General features: G+C 45.3%; 1 protein-coding gene across 2 annotated transcripts in view; it reads right to left on the bottom strand.

The window, feature by feature from the left end:
* LOC141094273 (uncharacterized) overlaps nucleotides 1-11,276 on the bottom strand; it is a 61,546-nt gene extending 50,270 nt beyond the window's left edge. Inside the window, exons 1-5 of one of the 2 annotated variants that reach the window (XM_073580107.1) lie at nucleotides 11,192-11,276; nucleotides 8,308-8,457; nucleotides 7,999-8,178; nucleotides 7,792-7,915; nucleotides 7,611-7,708 (exon numbers count right to left, since the gene is read on the bottom strand). In XM_073580107.1, coding sequence (XP_073436208.1) covers nucleotides 7,611-7,708; nucleotides 7,792-7,915; nucleotides 7,999-8,178; nucleotides 8,308-8,385 — 480 coding nt within the window. In that variant the 5' untranslated portion in view covers nucleotides 8,386-8,457; nucleotides 11,192-11,276. Of the gene's footprint in view, nucleotides 1-7,610; nucleotides 7,709-7,791; nucleotides 7,916-7,998; nucleotides 8,179-8,307; nucleotides 8,458-10,013; nucleotides 10,172-11,191 lie in introns of those variants that run through there. The other variant, XM_073580106.1, reaches the window with a different exon arrangement.
* Nucleotides 11,277-11,762: the final 486 nt, after the last annotated feature.

The following is an 11,762-nucleotide window of genomic DNA, read 5'->3' on the forward strand; positions in this document are numbered from 1 at the left end:
CTTCCCTTCAATGCACTTCCTTGCTGGCTATACCTCTTGGTGGATGCAAGTTTACGAGTTCCAACCCTTAGACTAAGTGGTTTACCTTGCTTGGTAAAATCCAGTTGTATTCATGCAGCGATTCTGTTTGATTTTCCTCCCAGCACGTTTTCCTTCTACCACTGTTAGGATTCTGCGAGGTTATACTTGTTGCTTTTATTTTTGGTTCCTCTTAGGTTGCCTTCTTTGGCCTATATGAATGTGTTTTAGTTTTCATCTAAAGTTTTCATATCTTGCTTCACACTTTCCATTCCCCTTGTTGACAGTGTGTTGAGGCCTCCCCTATGTTTCCTTGAGCAGTATGAGAAACCCCTCAACGGCCTATTAGGGAGTTAGGTCCAAGGTGGTGTTTTTAGTCATGCAGCTATGGCCTTTCTGGTCTGTAGAGACCAGCTGGGTGTAGTTGCAGTGTTCTCTCCTGTGTGGTTATCAAGACAAACATTTCCCACATTCTCAACATGAAATAGATTTCTTCCTTCTGTGACTGCTCTGGGGTCTAAAAAGATACGATTTTGAGTTAAAAATTCTCCAACAATCTAAACAAGTTTCTCATTAATGTGAGTTTTCTGAAGTGCAGTAAAATTTGATTTCTGTATAAAACATTTCCCACTTTCTGAACATGAAAAAAGCCTTCTACCCTGTGTGAGTTGTTTGATGTCTAACAAGAATCCATTTCTGGTTAAAACATTTTCCACATTCTGAACAAGAAAAAGGCTTCTCCCCTGTGTGAATTTTCTGATGCTTGATGAGATTTGACTTCTCTGTAAAACATTTTCCACATTCTGAACATGAAAAAGGCTTCTCCCCTGTGTGAGTTCTCTGATGTTTGATAAGAGTTGATTTCCGTGTTAAACATTTCCCACATTCTGAACATGAAAAAGGCTTCTCTCCTCTGTGGGTTCTCAGGTGGCTCTCAAGATTCACTTTCTGGTTAAAACATTTCCCACATTCTGAACATGAAAAAGGCTTCTCCTGTCTATGGGTTCTCTGGTGGCTATCAAGATTTGTTTTCCATTTAAAACATTTCCCACATTCTGAACATGAAAATCGCTCCTTTGCTTTAGGAGCAATTTGTTTTTTAATGATTATTTTATGACTTTGATTTTCCTTAGTAGTCGGTAATGAATCAGATGACAGATCTTTGCTGTGAAGGGATGATGGTATATCTGGAGTAATGGAATTCATCTCAATTGTATCCAGTGGGATCTTTAGATCACCTGATTTAAAAATTGAAGATGTCAGCTGTCCCTCTGATCTCCTCTTAAAGTCATCTGTTAAGAATAAAACCAAATTATTTTTTAATAAAATATCCTTGAAATTTATATTTTTGAACATTTCTATTTAAACTGTATAAAAAATGGCAATGTAAAAATATTGAATTATTCACTAAGACAATGACAGTTCACAGTCTCATAGAAAACCTCATGAACCAGTAGAATGTGGCGTTCAAATCTTTGTTTCTTCAAACTTCCAAATATGGAATAAGACACCAAACAGTGTTTTGTAGGTAAAAATAATACTAATAAAAACTTCTACTCATCAAAAAACAAGCCCCCACTCAGATCCGCCATCTGTCAGTGGGAAAAACAGAGGTTTCCACATTATTAGCTGCTCAAAGGCTCTTGAAAAGCAACATGGCTTCCAGACTGGCAATATGGGTGTGTGCTTGTCCAGTTGAAGTAATCTGCTCCCTACTTCAGCCAATTGGAAAGTACTACACCCTACTAGAGCTTAAGGTATATTGCCAGAAACTGACAGATACAGCCTTGTAATCCTCTGGTTCAGTCCTCTATGATCAGCTCCCAGCTTGTCTATTTGTTTCCTGTTGTAAGTCCGGCCCATTTACAGACTACTCTTTCATCATCTGATTTTGTATATTTCTCAGCCAGGTCAGAACCAGAAAGGTGATCTCACTATTAATCTTCCTATCTCACGCCATAAAACAGCCGGTAACAACGTGGCCCAAACCTAAGACTCTCTGTTTAAGACCAGGTTCCATGTAGAGAGATTTAAGGGTGAAGAGCAAGACTATCCCAGGGATCTGGAAAATGGAGAAGATATTGACAAGCATGTTCATGGTGGCCATCTTTTAAGCTGCCAGGTGACCATGAACAGTGCACCCAATACATTGTGCCTGCACACTATTCTAGCAAGATCTGCTCTCAAATATCTAAATGGCGCTCCTTCCCTTCTTAACAGTGTCATGTGCCCAGCAGTGTGCAACTGCATATAGGGTATTGTCAGATTCAAGAGAAGTTAAAAAACAATTTCTAAGGTCCATTTGTTTCCTAACAACTTTTGCGAAGAATTCCAAAGTTATCATCACATAAAGTGACAAATGTCAGATTTGACAAATGGGGCTTCATTAGGAACACAAAACTGACTGCGGAAAATGGTTAAATCAGAGTATTTTAAGCACCAACTACTGTAGTCTAAAACGGAGTATAGAAAATAACATCTACGGAAATTATCAAACTCAACAGTCTTCATCAGTAATAAATGAATACGGTAACTAGTAGAGAAACCTCTCTGGGGTAATTAGAGTATGGGGCTCGGTGGCTCTTGGCAATCTAAACTATTGTAAAGGCCAATATTTTCTGTCAAATGCGCTTCTTGAAGAAAATATTACACATAGCTTTTTATAATGGTGCAGAGCAGAGATGTCTTAAAGTAAGGTCCATATATATTTGGACAGAGACAACATTTTTCTAATTTTGCTTGTAGACATTACCACAATGAATTTTAAACAAAATAATTCAGATGCAGTTGAAGTTCAGACTTTCAGCTTTCATTTGAGGGTATCCACATTAAAATTGGATGAAGGGTTTAGGAGTTTCAGCTCCTTAACCTGTGCCACCCTGTTTTTAAAGGGACCTAAAGTAATTGGACAATAGACTCCAAGGCTATTTCATGGACAGGTGTGGGCAAACCCTTCGTTATGTCATTCTCAATTAAGCAGATAAAAGGCCTGGAGTTGATTTGAGGTGTGGTGCTTGCATTTGGAAGGTTTTGCTGTGAAGGAAATATGCGGTCAATGGAGCTCTCCACGCAGGTGAAACAAGCCATCCTTAAGCTGCAAAAGCAAAAAAAAACCCATCCGAGAAATTGCTACAACATTAGGAGTGGCAAAATCTACAGATTGGTACACCCTGCGAAAGAAAGTAAGCACTTGTGAACTCATAAATGCAAAAAGACCTGGGCGCCCACGGAAGACAACAGTGGTGGATGATCGCAGAATAATCTCCATGGAGAAGAGAAACCCCTTCACAACAGCCAACCAAGTGAACAACACTCTCCAGGAGGTAGGCGTATCAATATCCAAATCTACCATAAAGAGAAGACTGCATGAAAGTAAATACAGGGGGTTCACTGCACGGTGCAAGCCACTCATAAGCATCAAGAATAAAAAGGCTAGACTGGACTTTGCTAAAAAAAAAAAAAAAAAAAAAAAAAAAAAATCTAAAAAAGCCAGCACAGCTCTGGAAGAACATTCTTTGGACAGATGAAACCAAGATCAACTTCTACCAGAATGATGGAAAGAGAAAAGTATGGCGAAGTCGTGGTACAGCTCATGATCCAAAGCCTACCACATCATCTGTAAAACACGGCGGAGGCAGTGTGATGGCTTCGGCATGCATGGCTGCCAGTGGCACTGGCAGCGGCGTATCTAGGGGGGGGGGCAGCCGGGGCAGTTGCCCCGGGCGCAGCCAGCAGGGGGGCGCAGTCGGGCCGCCTAATGCAGCGGTCCGCAGTGTCCCCCCGGCGGCTGCGTTCTGCCGCCCCCCCGGCCTGAGAGTCGGCGGTTCTCTTTGTCGGCCGTCAAGCTGACAGCCGGCGCAGAGAAGGAGGGCGTGCCAGCTCCCAGGCAGCAATTGTACTGGCGTCTATACAGACGCCAGTACAAATGAAGCTCTGACCGCCGGGCCAGAGCGACGTCAGTATCGTGATCAGGTCATGTGATCACGCTGCTGACGTCACTCCCCGGCGCCCAAAGCAAACGTTGGTGGTAAGTGTGCTCCTCTGTGGAGCTGAAGAACCACCGAAGATGGGAGATGAGGGGGAGTTGTAGAGGGGATGGCGGTTAATGTGTGGGGATATTTAGAGTGGGGATGGGGGTTAATGTGTGTGGGGGTTAATGAGTGGGGATGCCATGGGGTTAAAGTGTGGGGGGATTTGGAGTGGAGATGGGGGTTATTTAATGTGATGGGGGTTAATGAGTGGGGATGGGGGTTAATGTGTGTGGGGGTTAATGAATGGGGATGGAGGTTAATGTGTGGGGGTATTTGGAGTGGAGATGGTTATTTAATGTGGGGGGATTTGGAGTGGGGATTGGGTTAATGTGTGCGGGGGTTAATGAATGGGGATGAGGGTTAATGTGTGGGGGCGTTAATGAGTGGGGTTGGGGTTAATGAGTGGGGATTGGGTTAATGTGTGGGGGGATTTGGAGTGGGGATGGGGGGTTATTTAATGTGTGTGGGGGATTGGGGATGGGGGGGGATTTAATGTGTGGGGAGATTTGAGGACACAAAATAAAGAGTATGTATGAGGAAACAGTATGGGGGATTGGTGCAGACAGTATGGGGAGCGAATGGGTTAATGTAAGTGGACACAGTATGGGGAGTCAGGGATATGTGTGAGCAGACAGTATAGAGAGTGAGGGGGTAAATATATGAGGAGACAGTATGGTGAACAGGTGGGATGCTAGAGGGGAATAGTATGAGTAGGGAGGGGAATAGTGTGAGGCGACAGTATAATGCAGATATTTTTATTTAGGGGCATTATAATGACACTTCTATCTTTAAATCTTTAAGGGCATCGTGTGGAGATTTGCTGCAGAAGACCGGAGAAGATGGACGTCTACAGAGACGAGATGTGGATAAGAAAACTCATCATGGGGTCTAGAAGAAAAGGTGACTGACTGCAGAGACGACGTCATCTATAAGGTACCTGGATGTAAATGTTATTTGTGATACTGACTTATTCTCATGTTTTTATTTGTTAGGAACATTAAAGGGGATGTCTAGGTTTGTGCTGAGTCTGCAGTCATTCTATGTGACTGCAGACTTCTGAATTCTCACAGTGCTCACTGAACGCTGTCAGGATTCTCTCGTGCCGGTAATTTACATACATACGGTCACATGCTGACTAGACATGTGTGGCCTCACTCAATGAAAATGAACAGAGCGAGGCCGGGCACGTCTAGTCGGAATGTGGCCAGAAGTATATACATCACATACTTGTGCTGACATGACTGTACATCGGCAAGGGAGAATCCTAAATGTGTGCAGTGCATTCGCTGTGAGAATTCAGAAGCTGCAATGTCAGGATTCAGCTCTGCAGGTTCCAGTAGTCATCACATGGACACTTCACTCATATGCGATTTTCATAGGTATGGTCCTGTGACAACGAGCTTCTCTTCCTGCTTCTCTCAGTTTTTTACTGAACATTGAGAGCATTAGGAAGAGCAGCTCGCAGGTACATGGCCAAGTGTGCAAGTCGCATATGTACTTGGGCGGGGGGGGCACCGAACCGAATTCTTGCCCCGGGTGCCAGAAAGCCTAGATACGCCTCTGGGCACTGGGTCACTAGTGTTTATTGATGATGTGACACAGGACAGAAGCAGCCGAATGAATTCTGAGGTATCACAGCCACACTGTGTGCTCAGATCCGGCCAAATGCAGCCAAAGTGATTGGTTGTCGTTTCATACTACAGGTGGACAATGACCCAAAACAAAGTCAAAGCAACCCAGGAGTTTATTAAAGCAAAGAAGTGGAATATTCTTGAATGGCCAAGTCAGTCACCTGATCTCAACCCAATTGAGCATGCATTTCACTTGTTAAAGACTAAACTTCAGAAAGGCCCACAAACAAACAGCAACTGAAAACCACCGCAGTGAAGGCCTGGCAGAGCATCAAACACAGCGTCTGGTGATGTCCATGAGTTCAAGACTTCAGGCAGTCATTGCCAACAAAGGGTTTTCAACCAAGTACTAAAAATGAACATTTTATTTACAATTATTTAATCTGTCCAATTACTTTTGGTCCCTTTAAAAACAGGGTGGCACATGTTAAGGAGCTGAAACTCCTAAACCCTTCATCCAATTTTAATGTGGATACCCTCAAATGAAAGCTGAAAGTCTGAACTTCAACTGCATCTGAATTGTTTTGTTTAAAATTCATTGTAGTAATGTCTAGAACCAAAATTAGAAAAATGTTGTCTCTGTCCAAATATATATGGACCCAACTGTAAATTTAGATCTCATGCATTTGGAAGAGGTAATGGAGAACTTTTCCTTTTTTTAATAGGCTGATCCAGCCACAATCAAACTATCACACAGAATGAACCTGTAAAAAAAAAAAAAAAGACAATAAAAGAGCGACATCCACAAAAACAACATAAACCAACTAAACACATATACAAACACAACTCACTAAATCAGAGTTGCATTCATTTATGGTGGACCACTGGAGCTACTATGAGTCCTGACCAGAAGATTAGAGAAAATAATATTGCTCCCCCATTTCAGGAGAGATTGTGCAGTAATCTGAATTTCTTAGGATCGAAAACAGTGAAATTTATGATGTGGAATGAAACCAGGGCTCGATTCATGCCAACACATCTCCTGCAGGCATGGATAAATGTATATTACAGGCATAAACCACACACAGCTTAGAGATATATCATGGCACAGGTGTAATGTTATTATGTAGTTTATCGCAATCCTGTGCTGTTAGTTGGTTTTAAAAGAAATTGAAAAGTCAGGATAAAGGGAAACTCTGCTGTTATTGTACAGAAATTCACACTTGGCCTCACTACGCATTTAATGTTGCCGATCATAAAAGTGAAGTTTGGCCAGAAAGACTGGACCTGGTCTTGTAGGGACCATATGAGCACATTCAGCAGCACAGAAGGAAGAGAAGGGAGATTCATCCAATAAGATATCAGGGATCTAGGAAGCCAACAGCATCATTACCCTCCGCTTTCTCTTATAGGCCCATCATAATAGTTTTCTTCAAGTGATTTTCTAACTTGTCAGCACATTCTACGTACGCTGCCATTTGGCTTTGTAGTTTACAGACCTGGGCAGGTAATGGTCAGCATCTTCTATTCCCAGGAGTAGGTGGATCCTCCAGGTTTTAAGTTCTATAGAAAAGGGCTTTCTATGCCCAAAGTCATTTGAACAGTTTTGGGTGAAGGAGAATGTTGTGGTCTAAAAGCACCAATAAAGAAGCCACTAAGAAGAATCTGTGACTTCTCTGCATTTAGCAGTCACTACTCACCTGGGTAGTCATATATAGGAATCTCCTCTTTACACCGCTCATCACCCCTCACATATGTCTCTGTAGTATTAATATGGGTCAGATCTTTACCCTGAAACAAATATTGTAAAAGTCACAGACAGATGGAGAAGTCACATCTATGATCAGCTCTAATCCTGCCATCTCCACCGTTCTCATTACACAAGTATAAAACATATAATACTGGTGGATAAAACAAGACTGAGCACAAAGACCTTCACAGCCGTCTACACATCATAGGGGAGATCTCATGACACCTTCTCTCCATCTACCTGATGATCCTGAGGAGCACTGGGATCTTCTTGTTTACAGTCCTGTGGAAGACGAGGACGGGGACATCTCTCTGGTGTTGTCCTCTTACTGGATAGATCTGGAGGAAACACATACAGGGACTGAATTCATTCTTTACATACAGATAATTATAGGCCGTGTGTATTTAGTCCTGTCTATTACCTGGTGATGTGAGGGGCTGGGGAACCTCCATCATGACGTCCTTGTACAGATCTTTCTGTCCTTCTATATACTCCCACTCCTCCATGGAGAAATAGACGGCAACATCCTGACACCTTATAGGAACCTGACACATACAATGATACCGTCATCCCCCCGATCCCTTCATAGTGTTACTGTATAATGTCCCAGCATTCCCAGCAGTGTCACCTCTCCAGTCAGCAGCTCAATCATCTTGTAGATGAGTTCTAGGATCTTCTGCTCATTGATGTCCTCATGTATCAGGGGGTGAGATTGAGGCCCCGTGATTGGGCTCAGGGGTCTTCCCCATCCCTCAGACACAGGGTCCTGGCAGCGCTCACTAGAGGTCTTCTTCACTACTGTGTAATCCTGGTTATGGAGAGACACATTAATAAATCTCACTACAGACATTTCCAGAGTCCTCACCTCTCCAGTTCTGTCCATCTGTTATTCCCATAGATAAGAATGATGTAATGTGACGCCATCAGAATCTCTCACCTCTCCAGTAAGCCGGAAGAGGATCTCTAGGGTGAGGTGTAATATCCTCTCCGCCATCTTGTCTCTGTCCATATCCATCCTTGATGGGTAAATCAGGAAAATTCTCTAATGTAGAAGATCTTCACTGAGAGGATCCGATATTGTAGAGACCTGAATGAGAAGATGAGCCGATGTAACATCATAAGAATCCTGTGTAATAATACAATTACTGGAGATAATAAGGGAAACATATAAGGAGATAGAACGTGTAGATGTTGTATTCTCTAATCTTGTATAGTTTGGAAGATAAGTTGAATTGCTGACTAAAGGCCCCTTTACATTTAGCGATGCACCAGCGATCCCGACAACGATACGACCCGGTCAGGACCGCTGCTGCATCGCTAAATGGTCGCTAGCGAGCTGCCACACAGGCAGATCTCACAGCGATGTAGCGATGCAGCAGCGGTCGTTACTTACCTTTCAGACGCAGCGATCCTAACATCCTCCCGCCCGCGCCCACGCATCGCTCGTCGGCACCAGCAGGAAGCGCCCGATGAGAAATGGAGCTGCGCGATCAGCGACAGACAGCAGGGGAGCCGGTCGGAGGTAAGTATCACACATAGCAATATCGCTAGCGATATCGCTTCTGCGTCACAAAATCGATGACGCTTTAGCGATATTGCTATGTGTAAAGGCCCCTTAAGACATCTCCATGCTCCCAATCACTGGCTATGTTACTGCTTCGGTAACTGATCTGTAGGAATCTGAAGTCTGATGGACTGACCAAGAAATACAGAGATTGGTGGGTTACCCAAGAAGCAATGATAAATTATTTTACAACATTCTATTTTTTTAATGACATCTACTAATAAAACCTATATATTTAGGCCACAGACAACAAGCAGTTTCTTCCTCGGAGTCGGCAGCTGAATACGTTCCTCATAGACTCATCTTCCATAACGCTAATTCTCGTCTCATTTCCCGACACTGGAATCGGCATTAGCAATACTGCAGGAGATATTCATTACACGTGACAGGAGAAATAACTACTTCATGATGAGGACAACATCTTCATCTTCTACTACGGCTCTAGAAGCATATTTGTCCAGAGTCCGTCACTGACTCCATCCCCACCGGCCGTCTATATGAAGGTTTCCCGTCTTCCCCGGACTGTAATCTTCTATCACGTTAGATCTCAGCTCTGATTCACACACAGAAGTTTGAGGCTTTTATAAAAGATGGTTTGTAAGAACATCAAGACAGAAGCTTTTTGATGCCAAAGTCTCCATGTACATTTTTTTTTTTCCTCTGGATATGATGTCTTAAGGGGACATTTTACCATATGATTCTGAAAACCATTACACTGAGTATGGCGGCCCAGTACTATGAGAGTGATACATGTTTCCTTGGTTTCCATGTTTCATAGTCGGGTCGTATCTATTACTAGATAAGAAACAAAACCATTGTAAATCTTATAAGGAGGCAAAACAAAATCCCCCTAAATATAACATCTCTATCACATCCCCACAATTTGTGACTCTTCAGGGTAAATCGCTCTCTCACCATTGGATTAGAGCTGATACTATGAAGCTAAAGAGACTAAACAGACTTTCTGTCACCTCCATAAAGGAGCACTTTCCAGTGTTTGTCAGAACTATCCGAGGATTATTAGAGGTGATAGTTTCCCCCCAATTAGAAGGGACACCTGTGGATGTTGGGGTCTATACCTGCTACAGTCCTGGTGTGGAGCCTCCACCCGCAGAGCCGCACTCCACATAGAGAATAATGGAGCCTCCAGCACCGACCTCCACCCGCAGAGCCGCACTCCACATAGAGAATAATGGAGCCTCCAGCACCGACCTCCACCCGCAGAGCCACACTCCACATAGAGAATAATGGAGCCTCCAGCACCGACCTCCACCCGCAGAGCCGCACTCCACATAGAGAATAATGGAGCCTCCAGCACCGAACTCCACCCGCAGAGCCAAACTCCACATAGAGAATAATGGAGCCTCCAGCACCGACCTCCACCCGCAGAGCCGCACTCCACATAGAGAATAATGGAGCCTCCAGCACCGACCTCCACCCGCAGAGCCGCACTCCACATAGAGAATAATGGAGCCTCCAGCACCGACCTCCACCCGCAGAGCCGCACTCCACATAGAGAATAATGGGGCCTCCAGCACAGACCTCCACCAGCAAAGCCGCACTCCACATAGAGAATAATGGAGCCTCCAGCACCGACCTCCACCCGCAAAGCCGCACTCCACATAGAGAATAATGGGGCCTCCAGCACCGACCTCCACCCGCAGAGCCGCACTCCACATAGAGAATAATGGAGCCTCCAGCACCGACCTCCACCCGCAGAGCCACACTCCACATAGAGAATAATGGAGCCTCCAGCACCGACCTCCACCCACAGAGCCGCACTCCACATAGAGAATAATGGAGCCTCCAGCACCAACCTCCACCCACAGAGCCGCACTCCACATAGAGAATAATGGGGCCTCCAGCACCGACCTCCACCCGCTGAGCCGCACTCCACATAGAGAATAATGGAGCCTCCAGCACCCACCTTCACCCACAGAGCCGCACTCCACATAGAGAATAATGGGGCCTCCAGCACCGACCTCCACCCGCAGAGCCGCACTCCACATAGAGAATAATGGAGCCTCCAGCACCGAACTCCACCCGCAGAGCCACACTCCACATAGAGAATAATGGAGCCTCCAGCACCGACCTCCACCCGCAGAGCCGCACTCCACATAGAGAATAATGGAGCCTCCAGCACCGACCTCCACCCGCAGAGCCGCACTCCACATAGAGAATAATGGAGCCTCCAGCACCGACCTCCACCCGCAGAGCCGCACTCCACATAGAGAATAATGGGGCCTCCAGCACAGACCTCCACCCGCAGAGCCACACTCCACATAGAGAATAATGGAGCCTCCAGCACCGACCTCCACCCACAGAGCCGCACTCCACATAGAGAATAATGGAGCCTCCAGCACCAACCTCCACCCACAGAGCCGCACTCCACATAGAGAATAATGGGGCCTCCAGCACCGACCTCCACCCGCTGAGCCGCACTCCACATAGAGAATAATGGAGCCTCCAGCACCCACCTTCACCCACAGAGCCGCACTCCACATAGAGAATAATGGGGCCTCCAGCACCGACCTCCACCCGCAGAGCCGCACTCCACATAGAGAATAATGGAGCCTCCAGCACCGACCTCCACCCGCAAAGCCGCACTCCACATAGAGAATAATGGGGCCTCCAGCACCGACCTCCACCCGCAGAGCCGCACTCCACATAGAGAATAATGGAGCCTCCGGCACTGACCTCCACCCGCAGAGCCACACTCCACATACAGAATAATGGAGCCTCCAGCACCGACCTCCACCTGCACTCCACATAGAGAATAATGGAGCCTCCAGCACCGACCTCCACTCCACAGAGAATAATGGAGCCTC

The sequence above is a fragment of the Dendrobates tinctorius genome, unplaced genomic scaffold (assembly GCF_039654945.1).
Source record: "Dendrobates tinctorius isolate UK_male_01 unplaced genomic scaffold, ASM3965494v1 ptg000063l, whole genome shotgun sequence".
In the NCBI taxonomy this organism is placed as follows: Eukaryota; Metazoa; Chordata; class Amphibia; order Anura; family Dendrobatidae; genus Dendrobates; species Dendrobates tinctorius.